General features: G+C 46.0%; 1 protein-coding gene across 1 annotated transcript in view; it reads right to left on the bottom strand.

Moving 5' to 3' along the window:
- LOC144500492 (lysine-specific demethylase 3A-like) overlaps window positions 1-25,048 on the bottom strand; it is a 74,052-nt gene that overhangs the window by 11,864 nt on the left and 37,140 nt on the right. Inside the window, exons 14-19 of the mRNA XM_078223504.1 lie at window positions 20,330-20,457; window positions 18,972-19,146; window positions 15,032-15,207; window positions 12,444-12,710; window positions 4,366-4,537; window positions 2,541-2,631 (exon numbers count right to left, since the gene is read on the bottom strand). Of these exons, the coding sequence (XP_078079630.1) occupies window positions 2,541-2,631; window positions 4,366-4,537; window positions 12,444-12,710; window positions 15,032-15,207; window positions 18,972-19,146; window positions 20,330-20,457 (1,009 nt within the window). The remainder of the gene's footprint in view (window positions 1-2,540; window positions 2,632-4,365; window positions 4,538-12,443; window positions 12,711-15,031; window positions 15,208-18,971; window positions 19,147-20,329; window positions 20,458-25,048) is intronic.

Genomic DNA, 25,048 nt, shown 5'->3' with positions numbered 1-25,048 from the left:
TTGGTGTCATCAGCAAATTTGCTAATCCACCCAACTATACCCTCATCCAGATCATTAATAAATATTACAAACAGCAGTGGCCCCAAAACAGATCCCTGAGGTACACCACTTGTAACCGCACTCCATGATGAATATTTACTATCAACCACCACCCTCTGTTTCCTATCCGCTAGCCAATTCCTGATCCAATTTCCTAGATCACCCCCAATCCCATACATCTGCATTTTCTGCAGAAGCCTACCATGGTGAACCTTATCAAACGCCTTACTAAAATCCATATATACCACGTCCACTGCCTTGCCCCCATCCACCTCCTTGGTCACTTTCTCAAAAAACTCAATAAGGTTAGTAAGGCACGACCTACCTGCCACAAAACCATGCTGACTATCACCTATCAATTCATTACTCTCCAAATAACTATAAATCCTATCCCTTATAATTTTTTCCAACATCTTGCCGACAACAGAAGTGAGACTCACCGGTCTATAATTCCCGGGGAAGTCTCTGTTCCCCTTCTTAAACAATGGGACAACATTCGCTAACCTCCAATCTTCTGGTACTATACCAGAGGCCAACGACGACCTGAAGATCAGAGCCAGAGGCTCTGCAATCACTTCTCTTGCCTCCCAGAGAATCCTTGGATAAATCCCATCCGGACCAGGGGATTTATCTATTTTCAGACCCTCCAGAATATCCTGCACATCCTCCTTATCAACTGTAATACTGTCTATTCTACTCCCCTGCAACCCAGTGTCCTCCTCAGCTATATTCATGTCCCCTTGCGTGAACACCGAAGAGAAATATTGGTTCAATGCTTCACCAATCTCCTCCGGTTCCACACATAACTTCCCTCTGCCATCTATAACTGGCCCTAAACTTGCCCTAACCAACCTTCTGTTCTTGACATACCTATAGAACGCCTTAGGATTCTCTTTAACCCTATCCGCCAAAGTCTTCTCATGTCCCCTTTTAGCCCTTCTAAGCTCGCTCTTCAACTCCCTCTTAGCCAATCTAAAGCTTTCTAGTGCACTACCCGAGTGCTCACGTCTCATCCGAACATAAGCCTCCTTTTTCTTTTTAACCAACAAAGAAACTTTTTTGGTGCACCACGGTTCCCTAGCCCTACCAATTCCTCCTTGCCTGACAGGGACATACCTATCACAGACTCGCAGTAGCTGCTCCTTGAAAAAACTCCACATGTCGGACGTTCCCAGTCCCTGTAATCTCCTAGTCCAACCTATGTTTCCTAATTCTCTCCTAATAGCCTCATAATTACCCTTCCCCCAGCTAAAACCACTGGCCCGAGGTTCATGCCTATCCCTTTCCATCACTAAGGTGAACGTAACCGAATTGTGGTCACTATCACCAAAATGCACACCAACTTCCAAGTCTAGCACCTGGTCTGGCTCATTTCCCAGCACCAGATCCAATATAGCCTCACCTCTAGTTGGCCTGTCTACATACTGAGTCAAAAAACCTTCCTGCACGCTTTGAACAAAAACTGACCCCTCTAACGAGCTAGAGCTATAACAATTCCAGTCAATATTAGTCAAGTTAAAATCCCCCATAACAATTGCCCTATTACTTTCACTCCTAAGCAGGATTGACTCCGCAATCCTTTCCTCAACCTCTCTAGAACTTTTAGGAGGTCTATAAAAGACTCCCAACAGGGTGACCTCTCCTCTCCTATTTCTAATCTCCGCCCATACTACCTCAACAGATAAGTCCTCATCAAACCTCCTCTCTGACACTGTGATACAATCTCTGACCAATAATGCTACCCCTCCCCCTCTTCTACCTCCTTCCCTACTTCGACTAAAACATTTGAACCCCGGGACCTGCAGCATCCATTCCTGCCCCTGCTCTATCCATGTCTCTGAAATAGCCACAACATCGAAGTCCCAGGTACTGATCCACGCTGCAAGTTCACCCACTTTATTGCGAATACTCCTGGCATTGAAGTATACACATTTCAAACCCTGCTCCACCCCACCTCTGCAATGCCGTGCATTGCAGTCCCCATCCATGCATCCCTCACTTTCAGCCCCACTACTCAGGATCCCTCCCCCCCCCCGAATCAGTTTAAACCTCCCTGCATGGCCTTAGCAAATTTACCCCCCAGGATATTGGTCCCCTTCTGATTAAGGTGTAGACCATCCTTCTCATAGAGGTCACACCTTCCCCAGTACGAGCCCCAATTGCTTAAGTACCTGAACCCCTCCCTCCTGCACCATCCCCTCATATCCTCCAAGTTTCAATGAGATCCCCTCCTTATCCTTCTAAACTCCCACTGAGTACAGACCCAGAGTCCTCAAACACTCCTTATCTGTCAAGCTCTTCATTCCCGGGATCGTTCTTGTGAACCTCCTCTGGACTCTCTCCAAGGCCAGCACATCCTTCCTTAGATACTGGGCCCAAACTTGCTCACAATATTCCAAATGCGGTCTGACCACATTTAAATTTCAGCACAGTACAGAGATCCGAAATGTGATTTGTCTGCAGTACAGCGTAACCAGCTCTTTGACAAGCAGATCAAGTACCTAGAAAGCATCATGTCTCGGAAATCCTCCCCTGGAGGCCAGTCCTTCAGTTTCAGAGCCATTGGCTCCCTCTCTTTTGTGGCAAGGCGACCTGAAGGAGGAAGAAAAAAAATTAGTGTTAAACCTCAAAACAAACCATTTTCACTGTGGAAAATAACTAATTTCTCCTTGTGCAAGATACTGCGTAACGGAACATTTGCTTTGGGATTGCACTACTTCTCAATGAGGAGCAAGTTAGCACATATTAGATGCTGCAACAAATAAACAGGAACATTTATATAAACATCTTCAATGTGAAGAATCATTTTAAAGATTCCTGCCAAGCCAGTAATACTAACACAGCCCTGTTCCATTGACAGGTTATACCACTCCTATTAACCCATTTTGTTTTGATAATGATAATCTGTAGTTTATTGTGTTTCGGGGCCCCTACCCCCCACAATTTACCCACATCCCCTAACGTACAGTATTTGTGCACAGATGGACACAAAGATAATGGCCAGGATTTTCCAGTCATGACCACCTCGAGAATGGAAATTCCCACCCTAAGTCAACGGACCTTTTAAATGGTCTGCCAAATTTTCCAGTCCCGTCCATGACTATTCCTGTGTTCGGTGGGTCCAGAAGATTTATTATTACTTTAATAATTAATGATTCCACAATGTGGGCAGCACTTGTCAAAGGCCATCAGCACCTCGTCCCATTCGTAGAATCACAGAATCCCTACGGTACAGAAGGAGGCCATTCGGCCCATCAAATCCATACCAGCCACAATCTCACCCCGGCCCTATTCCCGTAACCTCACACATTTACCCTGCTAATCCCCCTGACACAAGGGACAATTTAGCATGGCCAAGCAACCTAACCCGCACATCTTTGGACTGTGGGAGGAAACCCACGCAGACATGGGGAGAACGTGCAAACTCCACACAGACAGTGACCTGAGGCTGGAATTGAACCCGGGTCCCTGGCACTGTGAGGCAACAGTGCTAACCACTGTGCCACCGTGCCGCCCAGTCCTTGTCAGGTACCTTCCACTGATTACCCCCATCACACAACCATTTGTCTGAAATCTGCTATTTTGAAAAGGAGGAACAGATCCTTCTGTTCAGGTGCAAGAGTGGTATACATCGGAGTGATCTCCATGGTTCTAATGAGACAGGGACTACCCGTGATGACATATCAGGTTCAGAGTGAGGGGCTTGGTACTTTGTGGACAAAGCTACACCACGCGTACATGTCCGGTATTTCAGGATTAACCAACAGGAGTAGTAGTTTTGGTGCTGGTTTGCTTTTGCCTCTAGATGATTGTCACTTTACCATAATAAGCTTTACATCACTTCGAACAGTGGTGTCAACTGTGGTTAAGTGGTAGCAGTCTTCCCGCTACGTTAGAAGTCCAAAATCCAGAGACGTAAACTCATAGGGCACGACCTTACCGGCCATTGATGCCACGCTCCCGCTGCAACGAGAATTTGGCGCCGGGTTGAATCTCCGTTTACTGCAGCAGGATAGGAAAATCTCGCCGGCGTGAACGGCAGTAACATTCTGGCCACAATAAGTGGATAATAGTCTTATGCTGTACTGAGTGAGTGCCACACTATCGTCATTCAGATGGAATCTCATCTGTCCTCTCAGGGGGCACATTCCTCCCCTCACAGTCAACATTAAGGAGCAGATAATCTGGTCACAATATTGCTGTGCTTTTCCCCCAAGTGACTATACTTCAAAAATACAGTCCTTCATTGGCTGTAAAGCACTTTGGCACCTGTCTGTCGGGATCGGAGGATATGCTAATCAAAAGTCCTTTACCAACACGACTTACGCGAAAGGTCTTCAAATCCATCCCAGAAATCTCGGATTTTTGCACCAGCGATAATGGTGTTAGTTCTGCAGTCAACCAGGTCAGCATCCTGCTCTCCAAACTCTTCCCCAAATGCTTCTGGCTTCCAGAGTTCTTCACGTAGCTTCGTGTGGACACCAGATACAATTACCGGCTTCATATAAAAAAAAAGTCCAAACCATAGTTAAAAGAAATCCAAGCGTGCAGTGAAGAATAAGTGCAGTCGAAGGCAGGGAGCGACAGAAGGCAAATTTACTGTTACAGCATCAAGTTCAATTTACATTGCACCTTGAACTATTTAACAAACTACAAAGGGTCGTGAATGTAGCCCAGTCCATTACGCAAACCAGCCTCCCATCCATCGACTTTGTCTACATTTCCCGCTGCCTCGGAAAAGTAGCCAGCATAACCCCATGCACCCCGCCATATTCTCTTCCACCTTCTTCCGTCGGGAAAAAGATACAAAAGTCTGAGGTCACGTACCAACCGACTCAAGAACAAAGAACAAAGAACAGTACAGCACAGGAAACAGGCCCTTCGGCCCTCCAAGCCTGTGCCGCTCCTTGGTCCAACTAGACCAATCGTTTGTATCCCTCCATTCCCAGGCTGCTCATGTAACTATCCAGGTAAGTCTTAAACGATGTCAGCGTGCCTGCCTCCACCACCCTACTTGGCAGCGCATTCCAGGCCCCCACCACCCTCTGTGTAAAAAACGTCCCTCTGATGTCTGAGTTATACTTCGCCCCTCTCAGCTTGAGCCCGTGACCCCTCGTGATCGTCACCTCCGACCTGGGAAAAAGCTTCCCACCGTTCACCCTATCTATACCCTTCATAATCTTGTATACCTCTATTAGATCTCCCCTCATTCTCCGTCTTTCCAAGGAGAACAACCCCAGTCTACCCAATCTCTCCTCATAGCTAAGACCCTCCATACCAGGCAACATCCTGGTAAACCTTCTCTGCACTCTCTCCAATGCCTCCACGTCCTTCTGGTAGTGCGGCGACCAGAACTGGACGCAGTACTCCAAATGTGGCCTAACCAGCGTTCTATACAGCTGCATCATCAGACTCCAGCTTTTATACTCTATACCCCGTCCTATAAAGGCAAGCATACCATATGCCTTCTTCACCACCTTCTCCACCTGTGTTGCCACCTTCAAGGATTTGTGGACTTGCACACCTAGGTCCCTCTGTGTCTCTATACTCCTGATGACTCTGCCATTTATTGTATAACTCCTCCCTACATTATTTCTTCCAAAATGCATCACTTCGCATTTATCCGGATTAAACTCCATCTGCCACCTCTCCGCCCAATTTTCCAGCCTATCTATATCCTGCTGTATTGCCCGACAATGCTCTTCGCTATCCGCAATTCCAGCCATCTTCGTGTCATCCGCAAACTTGCTGATTACACCAGTTACACCTTCTTCCAAATCATTTATATATATCACAAATAGCAGAGGTCCCAGTACAGAGCCCTGCGGAACACCACTGGTCACAGACCTCCAGCCGGAAAAAGACCCTTCGACCACTACCCTCTGTCTCCTATGGCCAAGCCAGTTCTCCACCCATCTAGCCACTTCTCCTTGTATCCCATGAGCCTTGACCTTCTTAACCAACCTGCCATGTGGGACTTTGTCAAATGCCTTACTGAAATCCATATAGACGACATCCACGGCCCTTCCTTCATCAACCGTTTTTGTCACTTCCTCAAAAAACTCCACCAAATTTGTAAGGCACGACCTCCCTCTTACAAAACCATGCTGTCTGTCACTAATGAGATTGTTCCGTTCTAAATGCACATACATCCTGTCTCTAATAATCCTCTCCAACAACTTCCCTACCACGGACGTCAAGCTCACCGGCCTATAATTTCCTGGGTTATCCCTGCTACCCTTCTTAAATAACGGGACCACATTCGCTATCCTCCAATCCTCAGGGACCTCACCCGTGTCCAAAGAAGCGACAAAGATTTCCGTCAGAGGCCCAGCAATTTCACCTCTCGTCTCCCTGAGCAGTCGAGGATAGATGCCATCAGGCCCTGAGGCTTTGTCAGTTTTAATGTTCCCTAAAAAACCTAACACTTCCTCTCTTGTAATGGAGATTTTCTCTAACGGGTCAACACCTCCCTCCGAGACACTCCCGGTTAACACGCCCCTCTCCTTCGTGAATACCGATGCAAAGTATTCATTTAGGATCTCCCCTATTCCCTTGGGTTCTAAGCATAATTCCCCTCCTTTGTCCCTGAGAGGTCCGATTTTCTCCCTGACAACTCTTTTGTTCCTAACGTATGAATAGAATGCCTTAGGATTCTCCTTAATCCTGCCTGCCAAGAACATCTCGTGACCTCTTTTTGCCCTTCTAACTCCCCGTTTGAGATCTTTCCTACTCTCTCTGGGGACTGGCTATCCGACAGGAAGCAAAGAGTCGGAATAAATGGGTGTTTTTCCGGTTGGAGGAAGGTAACTAGTGGCGTGCCGCAGGGATCGGTACTCGGGCCGCAACTATTTACCATTTATATAGATGATCTGGAGGAGGGGACGGAGTGTAGGGTAACGAAGTTTGCAGACGACACAAAGATAAGTGGAAAAGTGAATCGTGTGGAGGACGGAGAAGATCTGCAGAGAGATTTGGACAGGCTGAGTGAGTGGGCGAGGATATGGCAAATGGAGTATAACGTTGAGAAATGCAAGGTTATACACTTTGGAGGAAATAATAACAAATGGGATTACTATCTCAATGGAAACAAATTAAAACATGCTACCGTGCAAAGGGACCTGGGGGTCCTTGTGCATGAGACGCAAAAGCCCAGTCTGCAGGTACAACAGGTGATCAAGAAGGCAAATGGGATGTTGGCCTATATCGCGAGGGGGATAGAATATAAAAGCAGGGATGTCTTGATGCACCTGTACAGGGCATTGGTGAGGCCGCAGCTGGAATACTGTGTGCAGTATTGGTCCCCTTATATGAGGAAGGATATATTGGCATTGGAGGGAGTGCAGAGAAGGTTCACCAGGTTGATACCGGAGATGAGGGGTTTGGATTATGAGGAGAGGCTGAGGAGATTGGGTTTGTACTCGTTGGAGTTTAGAAGGATGAGGGGGGATCTTATGGAGACTTATAAGATAATGCGGGGGCTGGATAGGGTGGAGGTGGAGAGATTCTTTCCACTTAGTAAGGAAGTTAAAACTAGAGGACACAGCCTCAAAATAAAGGGGGGTCGGTTTAAGACAGAGTTGAGGAGGAACTTCTTCTCCCAGAGGGTGGTGAATCTCTGGAATTCTCTGCCCACTGAGGTGGTGGAGGCTACCTCGCTGAATATGTTTAAAGCGCGGATGGATGGATTCCTGATCGGTAAGGGAATTAAGGGTTATGGGGATCAGGCGGGTAAGTGGTACTGATCCACGTCAGATCAGCCATGATCTTATTGAATGGCGGGGCAGGCTCGAGGGGCTAGATGGACTACTCCTGCTCCTATTTCTTATGTTCTTATTATCAGAGTATAATTTAACTTGTGAAAAACTAGAAAGGGCAAGTCCAAGAGTCAATGTAGAGGTCACTAAAATGCACTCAAACACAAAAAAAAAGGAAGTAATAGAATGTTTGCTTTTATAATACCTAGACAGTTGGAAAATAGGGGAATAAATTTTTTATACCTTGACAAAGCCCAGGTTAGACCACACCTGCCACCCTGAGCACAGTTCTGAGCACCACACCTTGGAAAGGATGAGAGCCTGAAGGGTGGCCCAAATTGGAACGAAGTAATGTTGGCAACAGGAAGTAATAACGGGACCAGAGGCAGGAGAAACAAAGCAAAACACCCAATAAGGGTGAACGCGTAATGGTGTCAAAGAGACAAAGTTAAAGGTGCTCTACCTGAACACGTGCTGTATTCATAACAAAGTAGATGATCTACAGACACAAATAGAGGTAAATGGATATGATATAATTGCCATGTCTATATGGTGACAGAGTGGGAAATTAAGGTTCACAAAAGAGGTGGAATGTCTTGTCATGAGGAAGAAGGAAGCGTATGTTAGGTTGAGAAAACAAGTTTCAGTTGGCTCGATGGAGGGTTACAAGTTAGCAAGAAATGAGCTGAAAAAGGGGCTTAGGAGAGCTAGGAGGGGACATGAGAAGTCCTTGGCGGGTTGGATCAAGGAAAACCCCAAGGCTTTTTACTCTTATGTGAGGAATAAAAGAATGACCAGGGTGAGGTTAGGGCCGGTCAAGGACGGCAGTGGGAATTTGTGTATGGAGTCAGAAGAGATAGGAGAGGTGATGAATGAATACTTTTCTTTGGTGTTCACCAAGGAGAGGGGCCATATTTTTGAGGAAGAGATGGTGTCACAGGCTGATAGGCTGGAGGAAGTAGATGTTCGGAGGGAAGATGTACTAGCAATTTTGAATAAACTGAAAGTTGATAAATCCCCTGGGCCTGATGAAATATATCCTAGGATTCTTTGGGAGGCAAGGGATGAGATAGCAGAGCCTTTGGCATTGATCTTTGCGTCCTCACTGTCCACGGGGGTGGTGCCAGAGGACTGCAGAGTGGCGAATGTGGTTCCTCTGTTTAAGAAAGGGAATAGAAATGACCCTGGTAATTATAGGCCGGTTAGTCTTACTTCGGTGGTCGGTAAGTTGATGGAAAAGGTCCTTAGGGATAGGATTTACGACCATTTAGAAAGATGCAGCTTAATCCGGGATAGTCAGCACGGATTTGTGAAGGGCAAGTCTTGCCTCACAAATTTGATAGAATTTTTTGAGGAGGTAACTAAGTGTGTAGATGAAGGTAGTGCAGTTGATGTCATATACATGGATTTTAGTAAGGCGTTTGATAAAGTCCCCCACGGTCGGCTTATGAAGAAAGTAAGGATGTGTGGGATAGAGGGAAGTTTGGCCGATTGGATAGGTAACTGGCTATCTAACAGAAGACAGAGGGTGGTGGTGGATGGAAAATTTTCAGACTGGAAACCGGTTACCAGCGGAGTGCCACAGGGATCAGTGCTTGGTCCTCTGCTATTTGTAATTTTTATAAATGACTTGGAGGAGGGGGCTGAAGGGTGGATCAGTAAATTTGCTGATGACACCAAGATTGGTGGAGTAGTGGATGAGGTGGAGGGCTGTTGTAGGCTGCAAAGAGATATAGATAGGATGCAGAGCTGGGCTGAAAAATGGCAAATGGAGTTTAACCCTGACAAATGCGAGGTGATTCATTTTGGTAGGACAAATTTAAATGTGGATTACAGGGTCAAAGGTAGGGTTCTGAAGAATGTGGAGGAACAGAGAGATCTTGGGGTTCATATCCATAGATCTCTGAAGGTTGCCACTCAAGTGGATAGAGCCGTGAAGAAGGCCTATAGTGTGTTGGCGTTCATTAACAGGGGGTTTGAGTTTAAGAGCCGTGGGGTTATGCTGCAACTGTACAGAACCTTGGTGAGACCACATTTGGAATATTGTGTGCAGTTCTGGTCACCTCACTACAAGAAGGATGTGGAGACACTGGAAAGAGTGCAAAGGAGATTTACCAGGATGCTGCCTGGTTTGGAGGGTAGGTCTTATGAGGAAAGGTTGAGGGAACTTGGGCTTTTCTCTTTGGAGCGGAGGAGGTTGAGAGGAGACTTGATAGAGGTTTATAAGATGATGAGGGGGATAGATAGAGTGAACGTTCAAAGACTATTTCCTCGGGTGAATGGAGTGGTAACTAGGGGGCATAACTATAGGGTCATGGTGGGAGATATAGGAAGGATGTCCGAGGTAGGATTTTTACTCAGAGAGTGGTTGGGGTGTGGAATGGACTGCCTGCAGGGATAGTGGAGTCAGAAAATTTAGGAACATTTAAGAAGCTATTGGATAGGCACATGGAGTACTTCGGGATGATAGGGAGGAAATAGCTTGATCTGGTTTTCAGACAAAGCTCGGCACAACATCGTGGGTCGAAGGGCCTGTTCTGTGCTGTACTGTTCTATGTTCTATATATGTTCTATGATATTTGATGGTTAGGAAGGAAAGGGAGTGAAGTTGCGTTGATAGTAAGGGATGAGTTCAAGACAGTAGTAAGGGAGAATCTCAGATTGCAAGAACAGTGTGTGGAATCTGTTTGGATGGAGCTAAGAAACAGCAGAAGGGCAGTGGACATTGGTTAGAGGTGCTTACAGGCCACATAATAGTAATAGTAATGTGGGGCATAGTATTAAATCAGGAGGTGAGAGAAGCATGTGGCATGGACAATACTGTGATCATGGGTGACATCAGCCTGATAGCCTGGTTAAACTCCTAATGCTCAGGAAGGTGAGTTTCTGGAGTGTGTGAGGGATGGGTTTCTAGAGCAGTATGTTGAGGAGCCAGCCAGAGGACAGGTTGTTCTCCATCTAGTATTATGTAATGAAAAAGGGCTAATTAATAATCTAGTTGTAAAAGAATCTTTGGGGATGAGTGACCACAACATAATAAAACTTGACAGTATGTTGGAAAGTGAAGACGTGAGGATTGGGAGGTTTTTAAGAATGCAGCAAAGGAAGGCCAAGAAACTTGTAAAGAAAGGGAGAACAGAATATGAATGCAATCTAGAAAACACAAACACTTCTATGTATGTAAGTATGTATGTAAAAAGGAAGTGTTTGGTTCAGGCAAATGTGGATTCATTGCAGGCAGTCAGGAGAATTCATAATGGGGAATAGAGAAATGGCAGAGAAGCTAAATCATAGAATCCCTACAGTGCAGATGGCAGCCATTTGGCCCATCTAGTCTGCACCAACCACAATCCCACCCAGGCCCTAGCCCTATAACCCCATGCATTTACCCTAGCTAGTCCCCCTGACACTAAGGGGCAATTTAGCATGTCCAATCCACCTAACCTGCACATCTTTGGACTGTGGGAGGAAATCGGAGCACCCAGAGGAAACCCACGCAGACACGGGGAGAACGTGCAAACTCCACACAGACAGTGACCCAAGCCAGGAATCAAACCCGGGTCCCTGGCGCTGTGAGGCATCAATGCTAACCACTGTGCCACCATGCCGCACCAAAAATGATTACTTTCACTAAGGAACATACAGGAAATCTCCCAGATGCAGAGATCCAAGGGAGGGAGAATAAGGAGTTGAAGGAAATTCTACCAGGCAGAAAACAGAGTAGGAATAAATGTGTCATTCTCGCATTAGCAGGCTGTGGCGAGTGGGGTACCGCAAGGATCAGTACTTGGGCCGCAGCAGTTCACAATATGTATCAATGATTTAGATGTGGGACCAAATATAATAGTTCTCCGGCCATTCACACTCCACTGCTGCTGCTAGCAAGAATGGAGAATTTGGCACTCAGCCAAATCTCTATTCACTGCAGCGGGACCGGAAAATCCCAGCCGTGAGCAAGGTTGGAGAATCCGGCCAAATATTTCAAAGTTTGTGGATGATACAAAGCTAGGTGGAAACGTGTGTTGTGAGGAGGATGCAAAGCGGCTACAGGAGGTTTGGACTGACTCAGTGAGTCGGCAAGAACACGGCAGATGAAATATAATGTGGAAATACGTGAGGTTATCCACTTTGGTGGAAGGAACAGTTACACAGAATATTTTGTAAATGGTAAGAAATTAGTAAATGTAGCTGTACAAAGGGACCTGGGTGTCCTTGTCCATAAGTCACCCAAGGCTCACATGCAGGTGGACTTCTGACCAGAGGAAATAGGGCAGATGCTGCAATCTGAAGGAGAGACTGAATGATAATCAAGTGGATTGACACACAATGGAGTAAAGTAACAATACAAGAAGTGGGCAAGGACTCTGCAGCTGGGCCACTGGTCAGGCACACAATATAAACTAGCAGAAAGTTCGGGGGACAGGGTAGAGGAAAAAGCACAAGGAGGAGGAAAGGGTTGCAACTCTAGCCAAAGGGACAGGCTAATACCCGATTGCTTAACGCCTTGTACTCTTACTGAAGTGGGGTTTTTTTTTTGCTGACGTTAATTTACAGAAGGTCAATATCAAATGGTGCCTCCCGCAGATGCTTGCAGACCTCCCACCGTCCTCCCCAGCACCGTTAGAACTTTTCAGGCTCCATGCTTACATGCCCTTGCTTCCAGCACTCTCTGAAAATATTCCAATTGTTCTTGTTGCTTGGATCTTGCAAGCACAGCAAACGCCCGCCACAGTACCAGGAATGAGGGGTATCGGAGCCAAAAATCAGCACTTTCCCGGGCGCGGCCTTGGGGGGCTCTCGGGTGTCACACGTTTTGCTCGGTCCCTTTGATCCATCGCTGGGGGGTTTACTTTGCACCAGCGAGGCAAAGATGTCATCAAGGAGGTTGGAGGTGCTACTGGATCCTGTATCAGACTAATACAGAAACATAGAAAAAATAATTAACACCCGAACGCTCTTATCCAGATATTTTACAGGAAGAAAGTTAGGTGTCACCAATAGACATATAACAAAGTTAACAGCAAAATACTGCGGATGCTGGAATCTGGAACAAAAGCAAAAAATGCTGGAAAATCTCAGCAGGTCTGACAGCATCTGTGGGGAGAGAATAGAGCCAATGTTTTGGGTCTAGATGACCCTTCAGAGCTCATACAAAGTTGCCCATACTTTAATACCAACTGCAGCAAGAGGATTTAAGGATGGCTGGGGTGTAGGAACAGTATCCTGTTGGCACGGCAGTCTCCCATTAATGAATAATGTGTTTGTTGTCAGGACTTGGCAAGGCCGTATGAACTGCTGCCTTGAGAATGTGAGGGTGAGGCACTTTCTCAATGCTACTGAACTTCAACTCAGTGCCTTGCCCAATCACTTGGGAGGGCATCACAATGTGGGACTGGAGTCACAGGTACGTGGAGGTGGCTGGTTGCCATCGCGAAGATCATTACTGAACAGGTTTGGTGCTTTGTGACAATACAGAAGTTAGCACTCGATTTTTCTGGTAGTAATCCAAAAATTAGCAAAGTGTACAGAATTCAGTTTTGAATTTATGATGCTGGAATTTGAAACGATTGTCCCTGGAGTTAATTCAGAACCGTAATTGGTGCACGACCATACCCATGGAAAAAGACTACTTTACCCCACCGGGCCAGTGCTCCACTTGATTTGAAACCATTTAATGCCATCACCAATTTGGAGGGGTTGCTGCCCCATAAGTTTTAACAGTTTTCAAGTTTATTTATTTGTGTCACAAGTAGGCTTACATTAACACTGCAATGAAGTTACTGTGAAAATCCCCTAGTTGCCACATTCCGGTGCCTGTTCGGGTACACTGAGGGAGAATTTAGCATGGCCAATGCACCTAACCAGACCGTCTTTCGGACTGTGGGAGGAAACCGGAGCACCCGGAGGAAACGAACGCAGACACGGGGAGAATGTGCAGACTCCACACAGACAGTGACCCAAGCCGGGAATCGAACCCGGGTCCCCGGCGCTGTGAGGCAGCAGTGCTAACCACTGTGCCATCCCCAGAGATGTATGCTTTCCAATAGGATGTTAAATGGAGACCTCATGTAGCCTCTCAGGTAAAGATCCTATGGCACTATTTTAAAGAAGAGCAGTGTGTTCTGGCCAATACTTATACCCCGAGCTGATTGTGGAGTTTGCCATGTGCGATTTGACTGTTGCCTTTCCTGGATTATCACACTTTAAAAAAATAAATAATTAGTCATAAAATGCTTGGAGATGTTCTGAGGTATGTAAGGTACCATGTACATGCAAGTGTTCCCATTCCCGTGCCACCCCCCCTCTCAATCCTGACACACACGATTGTCTTGCATCTGCAGCTAAACTCATTTCCAGCTTCCTTCATTTTAACTTTCAGCCAGTTGCCTATAACAAAAGGACAATACAGTTCTCTAGGAGGGTCACACAGACTCGAAGCGTTAACCCCGTTTTTCTCTCCACGGATGCTGCCAGACCTGCTGAGTTTACCCAGCATTTTCTGTTTTTAATCGCAAAACACAAAAAAACATTATCAGTCAAACTGCCCTTTAATGGAGGTTTAGTACAGCAGCTCACAGCAACAAACACAAGAGTGATGATTTGGTGCAATTTATCACAACTTAGAACTAAATGCTCAAAATAAGATCGAGAGGCCGAGTGACAGTCCAGAGATCTACAGGTTAGGTGGATTGGCCATGTTAAATTGCCCCTTCGCCTTCCAAGAAGTGCAAGTTAAGAGGGATTAGTGGGGTTATGGGAATAGGGCCTGGGTGGGATACTGTCAGAGAGTAGGTGCAGACTCGATGGGCCGAATGGACTCCTTCTGCACTGTAAGGATTCTATGATTCTATATCTCTCAATATAGGCGGCATGGTGGCACAATGGGTGACACGGTGGCACAATGGTTAGCACTGCTGCCTCACAGCACCAGGGACCCGGGTTCAATTCCAGCCTTGGGTGACTGTGTGGAGTTTGCAAGTTCTCCCAGTGTCGGTGTGGGTTTCCTCCGGGTGTTCCGGTTTCCTCCAACAGTCCAAAGATGTGCAGGTTAGGTGGATTGGCCATGCTAAATTGCCCCTTAGTGTCAGGGGGACTAGCTAGGGTAAATGCATGGGGTTATGGGGATAGGGCCTGAGTGGGATGGTGGTCGATGCAGACTTGATGGGCCGAATGGCCTCCTTCTGCACTGTAGGGATTCTATAAATTTCTCTGACAGGTTGTATAACGAGACTCACCTTCCCCAAACTGGAGGAGAGGAGATTCCTCAATGAACTGGTGGTGTTGCAGCTACTGGGCGTTAACAAACTGTTGAATGTTTGCAGGGATGCTGAAGGTTTCGACAAATTGCTCAAGGAGTCAAACAAGCCAACAGGCTTCATCTCTTTATTCAACGAAGGCAGCTGTAGGCTTCCTGTCGGAAAGATTCAGGGGAAAACGGTTAACTGTAACCACATGGAATAAATAAAATTCAGGATTATTGCAAAGTCGAATTTCAAATTGATTCCATCCCTGAAGGGGGAGGGGGTTTAAAACACTAGGCCCAGAATATTTACACTAATTAAACAAAAGTCAGATTAATGTTTTTGCATTCAAGTAAGAAACTTTGATAACCAAATTAGTAATCTTTTGAAGACATAATGAACTGGGGAGCACTGAAAATAAATACACCCAACACATTATTAAACTAAACTAGAAAGAGTGCAGAAAAGATTTACTAGGATGCTACCAGGACTTGATGGTTTGAGTTATAAGGAGAGGCTGGATATACTGGGACTTTTTTCTCTGGAGCGTAGGAGGCTTGGGGGGTGATCTTAGAACATAGAACATAACAGCGCAGTACAGGCCCTTCGGCCCTCGATGTTGCGCCGACTAGTGGAACCAATCTAAAGCCCCTCTAATCTACACTATTCCAATATCATCCATATGTTTATCCAATAACCATTTGAATGCTCTTAATGTTGACGAGTCCACTACTGCTGCAGGCAGGGCATTCCATGCCCTTACTACTCTCCGAGTGAAGAACCTACCTCTAACATCTGTCCTATATCTCTCACCCCTCAATTTAAAGCTATGTCCCCTCGTGCTAGCCATCACCATCCAAGGAAAAAGGCTCTCACTATCCACCCTATCTAATCCTCTGATCATCTTGTATGCCTCTATTAAGTCACCTCTTAACCTTCTTCTCTCTAACGAAAACAACCTCAAGCCCCTCAGCCTTTCCTCATACGATTTTCCCACCATACCAGACAACATCCTGGTAAATCTCCTCTGCACCCTTTCCAACACTTCCACATCTTTCCTATAATACAGCGACCAGAACTGTACGCAATACTCCAAATGGGCCGCACCAGAGTTTTGTACAGTTGCAGCATGACCTCCTAGCTCCGAAGCTCAATCCCTCTACCAATAAAAGCTAACACACCGTACGCCTTCTTAACAACCCTATCAACCTGGATGCCAACTTTCAGGGATCTATGCACATGGACACCCAGATCCCTCTGTTCATCCACACTACCAAGTATCTTACCATTAGCCCAGTACTCTGTATTCCTGTTACTCCTTCCAAAGTGAATCACCTCACACTTTTCTGCATTAAACTCCATTTGCCACCTCAGCCCAGCTCTGCAGCTTATCTATGTCCCTCTGTAACCTGCCACTTCCCTCCGCACTGTCTACAACTCCACCGACTTTAGTGTCATCCGCAAATTTACTAATCCATTCTTCCACGCCCTCATCCAGGTCATTAATAAAAATCTTATAGAGGTCTATAGGATAATGAGGGGCATAGATCAGCTAAATAGTCAATATCTTTTCCCAAAGGTAGAGGAGCCTAAAACTAGAGGGAATAGGTTTACGGTGAGAGGGGAGAGATATAAAAGTGTCCAGAGGGGCAATTTTTTCACAGAGGGTGGTGAGTGTCTGGAACAAGCTGCCAGAAGTAGTAGTAGAGGCGGGTACAATTTTGTCTTTTAAAAAGCATTTAGACAGTTACATGGGTAAGATGGGTATAGAGGGATATGGGCCATGCTTAGTGGTTAAAAAGGCGGCATGGACAAGTTGGGCCGACGAGCCTGTTTCCATGCTGTAAACCTCTATGACTCTATGTGACTACTGTCCTCTTTTGTTCACTATCTCTTGACCTCCACCATTTATCAGCAGAAAAGAGGTTCAGAGGTAAAAGATGTCCAAAGTTGTGCGGGCTAGGTGCATTGGCCATGATAAATTGCTCCTTAGTGTGCTCCTATGATGCTAGATCATGGGGAAGAAGGGAGTACAAGGGTAGAAATTGGACCCACCCAGCGTTGAACATAAGATTTTGAAGAGAAATGCTAGACATATTAACAGCGTTTCTCTCTCTCTCCCCCCGCCCCCAACCCCCAGATTCTGCAAGACCTGAGCATTTCCAGCATTTTCTGTTTGTTTTAAAAATAATTACTGCTGTAATATCTCACTGCCACCACTAGAGGACTAACACCACGAATGGCATTTGCTACCAAATAAACCTGTTGGACTTTAACCTGGTGTTGTTAAAACTCTTACCACTAGAGGATGCAGAGGAGCAATGCAAGTTCCCAATAGTTAAGAAAGTTTTCACCTGTCCGGAATTGTAACGCCAAAACATTTTTCCCTGGTGTTTTGTACAAGCTCTGAACCGCAACAGCAATTAGAAGGCAGCAGTCTAATCAAGACATTTACACGACACACACAGTCATTGAAAATAAAGAGAGAGAGCAAAGCTCAGGCGGTTTCGAATAATCTTCTGAACCGGGCGATTACCGTCTTGTAAACCAATCCAGCATTTTAGCACGTGTTGTAAATTTTATGAGGCAATTTCATTCTTTCCTTTCTGCGCAGTCAGCACTGGCTCCCGCTGCTCAGATTGGCTAGACTATTGACGTGGGATGATGCTCATACTGAATTAATAAATGCTGCGTCATTACTGTAAGCTTATCAGAAAGTAAATTTGCGATGATTGCGGGAACATTCCACAATGGCTGCATACATTTAACATTCCACCCCACCCAAACAATGTCAAACTGTTCGGCCATGGATCACGTCACGCACAGCGGAGGAAGAAAATTCCACCAGTCATTTTTCTCTAGGTTTTTTCTTAAATTAAGAGAGCCTCGTGGCATTAGAAACATAGAAGCCCTGCAGTGCAGGAGGAGGCCATTCGGTCCATCGAGCCTACACGACAACAGTCCCACCCTGGCCCTATCAGTGGGGTCAGTTTAGGACAGAGTTGAGGAGGAACTTCTTCTCTCAGAGGGTGGTGAATCTCTGGAATTCTCTGCCCACTGAAGTTGTGGAGGCTACCTCGCTGAATATGTTTAAATCACGGATAGATGGATTCCTGATCGGTAAGGGAATTAGGGGTTATAGGGATCAGGCGGGTAAGTGGAACTGATCCACTTCAGATCAGCCATGATCTTATTGAATGGCGGGGCAGGCTCGAGGGACTAGATGGCCTACTCCTGCTCCTATTTCTTATGTTCTTATCCCCGTAACCCCATGTATTTACCCTGCTGGTCCCCCTGACACTAAAGGGCAATTTAGCATGGCCCATCCACCTAACTTGCATATTTTTGGACTGTGGGAGGAAACCGGAGCACCCGGAGGAAACCCACGCAGACACGGGGAGAACACGCAAACTCCACATGGACTGTCACCCAAGACTGGAATTGAATCTGGGTCCCTGGCGCTGTGAGGCAGCAATGCTAACCACTGTGCCATCCTGCCACTAAACAATGATGCTGGAGGGTACTCAGATCCTTTGAGTTTATCTGCTGCATGGACCACATTATTCTACCAGTGGAGCCATTGGCTGGTCTGTAGTGGGAGCATTGCAGCCAGTTCCGGTTGCTGCACTGTGGGTGAGATGTAGTTGCATGGGAGAGGGTACAGAGAATTGAGGCAACGTTGCCAAGACTGCAGAGGTTTGGTTATTGGGGTGAGTCGGATGGGCCGGGGCAGTTTTCCACAGAGTGAAGGAAGCCAAGGGGAGAGGTTTGTGGAAGCGAGAGAGAAGTGAGGGGGGGCTGTGTGCGTGATTTTGTGGGGGGGGGGGGAGGGGGGGGATCCATAGCCATGGGATGGGTTTTTGGAGTGGGATGTTGGGGGAGATCTGGCAGGGGCAGAGAAGGGTTAAAGTACAGCGCAGGTGAACAGGGTTACCTTTAGTATCACTCAAGCCCATCATCCAGTCGAAGGGAGAGTCCTCTTTCTTCTTCAGGGTTGGAGCAGTGGCGGGAAAGGTTAGTTTACTGCTGGTGCTGGTCACACTTGGTGTGGAGTTACATTCAGGGGTTGGTGGTTTATTACAGGTTGATTCCTCACTGCTATTTACCTTCTGGAATACAGACAAATGACATTCAAAGTTAAATACAAGACATTCACAGCTTTCTTTCCAAACATTGCCTGTCAGAGGAAAACTACGAAGACCACAGCAAAATGGGGGGGGGTGGTTTAAAATAGGTAAACATTGTTTATATTAATTTACGGATTGTGGGTGTCATTGGCTAGGCCAGCATTTATTGTCCATCTCTATTTGCCCTTCAGAAGGTGGTGGCGAGCTGCCTTCTTGAACCGCTGCAGTTCCTGAGGTCTAGGTACACCCACAGTGCTGTTAGGGAGGGAATTCCAGGATTTTGACCCAGTGGCAGTGAAGGAACGGCGATATATTTCCAAGCCAGGATAGTGAGTGGTTTGGAGGGGAACCTCCAGGCGTTGGTGTTCTGCTGCCCTTGTCCATCTAGACGGTAGCGATCGTGGGTTTGGAAGGTGCTGCCTAAGGAACCTTGGTGAGTTCCTGCAGTGCATCTTGTAGATGGCACACGCGGCTGCCAGTATTCACTGGTGGTAGAGGGATTTGTGGAAGGCATAGCAATCACGTAGGCTGCTTTGTTCTGGATAGTGTCTCCTTTGAGATCCCATGCACGTTCAGCCACAGAAAATAATGTACTGCACGTTCAAAGTGAACAGGCTGCACACATGTGGAGAAAATTCAGACAGAAGGTGGATGAGGAATAAAAATAGACTGAAACCTGATTGCTGCACCATCGTCATGCTGTGATGCAACAGGACTGCATGAAGCTCAGTCATTGCAAAAAAGAAAGCAAGATTGCCAAGAGCTTTATAAAAACAGATGATTCATTGTATAATTTAGGAAACCACCAGCACAAGTTGTGTTTGGTATTCCTAAGCATCAGCCTTGATTCAGTATTACCATTCTCACAAAGGAGTCAGAAGGTCATTATTTCAAGCCCCACGCCACAGACTTGGGCACAAAATCTACGGTGACAGGAGTGTAATAACTGAAGGAGTGCTGCTCTGTTGATAGTGTCGGGGGTGGGGCGAGCACTACCCACTCGGCCACAACTGAAAGTCCAACCATCTTGACCACAGATATGGGAAAACAAAATTGGAGCCATCCGACACTTTATCCTTAAACAAAGAGGTCCATGCTCTGAATTTCAGAATCCTCGCACGCATTGATAGCATGAAACTTCAAATTAATTTAGCATGTCCTATACCTGATCGACCTCACTGGCCACGGGAGGTTTACACAAAGGCTTGTTCTTCCTCAAGGTACAAGGACAGTTGGCTTTTATGCCCCATTTTCCCCTCGTAGAATGAACAATGTTTCCGATCTGATACAGGGCTGAAACAAAAAGAACAAAAAAAAAATGGATGAAGTAGACGGTAAGTTGAATGGGGCAGCAGACTGTTGTCACCAGAACAACCTTGGTTAATCCTGGTATTTAATGGATTCACAAAGACTCAGATTGTTGCTAAGTTGCCTCAGGTGTCTATACAACAGCTATTCAATGTCCACACTGGCAGGAACCACGTTAGATAAGCAGGTCTTTGCCCAGCTGGAATATAGATCGCAGCTGGGAGTGGTTATTGCACAATTCAATCACAGACAAGCAAGTTAGAGATGCATTCATTTGAAGTGAAGTGAGATCTGCCTAATAATAATCAGAAATCCACAGCCAGTTTGTGCAATCACCAGGGCAACTAAAGGGCCTGCATTCAGTAGGAGTGCAACACCGATGTACATGGCAGGTAGCAATGTTGTTTGGAACACTAATATTTTCCATTAATTCCAGTTATAGTTCAGTGAAGAGCTTCTACCATTTACAGTGCAGAGGATGAACTGCGCATTGCAGGTTAGATATGTTCACCCTTTGTGAAGTTACTGCGCATAATTCAGAACCACTTCTACACGCGAACGAATTAATTGTTTAGCGCTAGCAGGTTTGGGAATCGGTGCACAGGGGTGGGGCTCAACAATATTCCCTTTTAATTTCTTCACCCACTCCCCAGTGAATCAATCAAACATTAAAAAGAACAATGGTCTAATCTCTCAAAACAACCGAGCAATGACAAAGGGAGAATTTCAACTTCTTCCCATTTCAGACAGGATAGGATCATTGAACTAGTAATGGCAGCAAGACAGTCCAGTCACATTCATGCGCTAATCATATGCAAGACTTACATTTTTAATGCCACCTTTCAAGACTCTTGCTGAGGTTCTGTTCCACAAGCCCTCTACCATCTCACCAATGCCGCAACCCTTCAAGTGAAAACTTAGACAAAGAAGCTACTTGGAACATAGGAGCAGGTGTAGGGCATCTGGCCCTTCGAGCCCACTCCGCCATTCAATAAGATCATGGCTGATGTGATGACTTCAGCCAGGCTAATGAGGTTGGCTTGCTAGAGTATGAACTGATGAGTCTTTCCCATGCCCGCTGGGCACCGCAGGGGTTGGGGCGCATTATCGACCCCGATAATCACATTTTAATTTGATGTTTTAAGTTTCTTTTGTGCTTTGTTTTTTTATTTTGAGCAGTTCCCCCTCCTTTTGGGGAGCTGCCCTTTTTGATTTGCCCCCAAGTTAATTTGATTTAGTTTTTTTGGTTGGTACACAAAAGGAGGTACCTGATGAGTCTTATTTGATGGTTAAATCAGGGAGCCTCATGCTCCCTATTTAAAGCAGGTGTGTCAGACTCCCAGCCTGCATTCAGCAGGGAGCAACTGGAGAGCTGGCTGTGTACAGATGTATGGTGTAAATAAAGTAACTTGGTGACGGGACTTTCGCCTCCATGGAGTTATTACAGCTGATCTGCTCGTGCTCCGAATTTCACTTTCCTGTCTGCCCCCTCCATCACTACCATAAATCCCCTTGTCTATTAAAAATCTACCCAATTCCGCCTTGAATAAATTCAATGACTCAGCCTCCACTGCTCTCTGGGAAAGAGAATTCCACAGACATGAGACTCTCAGAAAGACATTTCTCCTCACCTCAGTCTTAAAAGGGGGACCTCTTAATCTCAAACCATGTCCACTAGTACTCATCTTCCCCACTGTGGGGGAGAAAATCCGAGTAGATTAGAAACATTTCAAATAATCAGGGATTTAAGTCACTAATAAAATACTAGCAACAAGTGAAATGACCTCAGATCAGACTAACAGTTTAACTTGGGAAAGTGCCTGCATAAAGGCACATAAGAATGAGACTTGAACAAGTATTTCTGATTTAAACATGTATTTTGGTAGGTTAAATGTACCAACTGTATTTTATAAAAGTAATAGTGCACTTTAGCCAAGAGCAGGCTGCTGTGAGGGGTGATGGGATGAAGTCTTAGCAGACAGAACCACATTCTTAGGAAACAATGAAACCTCAGAATGTGTAAGTTCTCATCAGTGAGGGCTGCTAGCAGTAAGGTTGATGTGGAGATGTCGGCGTTGGACTGGGGTAAACACAGTAAGAAGTCTAACAACACCAGGTTAAAGTCCAAAAGGTGTTTTTTTAGCAAAAGTCACTAGCTTTTGGAACAGGCTGTTCCTTCGTCAACCTGACGAAGGAACAGCAGTAAGGTTCACAGGGCTACTTATGAATAGAGTTTTTCACACTATTCAGATAAGGAAGGTCCCTTAGACGTGAGAATGTACATCTGTCTTGTTTGGCTAGTGATGTAGTTGGAGTTGGTGGGAACCTTAAATTTGACCTTTGTAGCCCAGCGTCAGGGGTTACTAGGCAACAGAGGAGGAAGCATCAGCAATAGGGGGACCTACTGAAATCCATTAGCCAATTGCATTCTGCATTCTGACATAAAGTATGTGACAGGTGTTATTAATGATTGATTTATATTGAAGATGATTTGATCATCTATAACCAATGAAAGGTGGGAGAATTTGACATTAAAAATATATAATATTTTGAATACTGGAGTTGGAATGTCTTGGTGAAGTTGTACAAGACATTGGTAAGGCCACACTTGGAATACTGTGTGCAATTCTGGTCACCCTATTATAGAAAGGATATTATTAAACTAGAAAGAGTGCAGAAAAGATTTACTAGGATGCTGCTGGGACTTGATGGATTGAGTTATAAGGAGAGGCTGGATAGACTGGGACTTTTTTCTCTGGAGCGTAGGAGGCTGAGGGGTGATCTTATAGAGGTCTATAAAATAATGAGGGGCACAGATCAGCTAGATAGTCAATATCTTTTCCCAAAGGTAGGGGAGTCTAAAACTAGAGGGCATAGTTTTAAGGTTGAGAGGGGAGAGATACAAAAGTGTCCAGAGGGGCAATTATTTCACACACAGGGTGGTGAGTGTCTGGAACAAGCTGCCAGAGGTAGTAGTAGAGGCGGGTACAATTTTGTCTTTTAAAAAGCATTTAGATAGTTACGATGGGTATAGAGGGATATAGGCCAAATGCGGGCAATTGGGATTAGCTTAGGGGTTTTTAAAAAAAAGGGCGGCATGGACAAGTTGGGCCGAAGGGCCTGTTTCCATGCTGTAAACCTCTATGACTCTATAATTGAGCAATCCGTGCATTGTAACCTCAGAGTTAAAATTGGAAAGCTCACAGCCTTCTCTGCAGAGAGGCATTGGTCTGACCAATGTTATCTCTCCCTTCGACCGTTGGTTAATAAAGATATGTCTTTAACCGGGACACTGGCTTTCGTGAATCTTTGTACTGGCTGAAGTTTTGGCGATGCCTAGCCTCCAAAGAACCCCGCAACACCCTCAAATGCAAACACAGAAACTAGTAGGCCTTTTGGCTTTTGAGCCTGCTTCATCTTCAGTTAAATCATGGTCAATCCTCATTCTCAGTGCCATATTCCACTTTCTCGCCACATCCCTTGGTGCCATTAAAATCTTTTTAAAAAATCATAGAATCCCTACGGTACAGTGGAAGGCCATTCGGCCCATCGAGTCTGTACTGACCACAATCCCACCCAGGCCCTAATCCCACAAACCCACAGATTTACCCTCCTAATCCCCCTGACACAAAGGTCAATTTAGCATGGCCGCACATCTTTGGAAGGAAACCGGATCACCCGGAGGAAACCCACGGGGACATGGGGCGAAAGTGCAAACTCCACACAGACAGTGACCCGAGGCCAGAATTGAACCCGGGTCCCTGATGCTGTGAGGCAGCAGTGCTAACCACTGTGCACCTAATCTATCTCCCCCTTGAATACATTCAATGACCTGGCCTCCACAGTCTCCTGTGGTACAGAATTCCACAGGTTCACCACACTTCCTCATCTCAGCCCTAAATAGTCTTCCCCGCTTCCTGAGACTGGGTCCCCTGGTCCTAGATTCCCCAATCAGGGAAAAAAAACCCTCCCTGTATCTAGACTGTCCAGCCTTGTTAGAATTTTATACATTTAAATCAGATCTCCTCTCATCCTTCGAAACGCTAATGAACGCAGGCCCAGTCAAACCAATCTCTTCTCATAGGACAGTCCTGCTAACCCTTGTATCAGCTTAGTGAACCTCTGCTGCACTCCCTCTATGGCAAGTATATCCTTTCTTAAGTAGGGACACCAAAACTGTACGCAATACTCCAGGTGTGACCTCACCATGGGCCTGTATAACTGCAGTACGACATCACGTCCTTACTTGATGCCCGCCTATACATCTGGCTCACTGGCTAGCAATCAAGAGCAGGTATCTTCTTTTTTATTATTCATCCGTGGGACATGGGCATCGCTGGCTGGCCAGCATTTATTGCCCATCCCTAGTTGCCCTTGAGAAGGTGGTGGTGAGCTGCCTTCTTGAATCGCTGGAGTCTATGTGGTGTGGGTTGACCCACAATGTCGTTGGGGAGGAAATTCCAGGACTTTGACCCAGTGACTGCGAAGGAACGGCGATATATTTCCAAGTCAGGATGGTGAGGATAGGCTGAGGGAGCTCGGTCTTTTCTCCTTGGAGAGACGTAGGATGAGAGGA

Source organism: Mustelus asterias, chromosome 1 (assembly GCF_964213995.1).
Source record: "Mustelus asterias chromosome 1, sMusAst1.hap1.1, whole genome shotgun sequence".
Classification (NCBI taxonomy): Eukaryota; Metazoa; Chordata; class Chondrichthyes; order Carcharhiniformes; family Triakidae; genus Mustelus; species Mustelus asterias.
Note: the sequence above shows the minus strand (reverse complement) of the source record. Positions and strands in the feature narration are given on the sequence as shown.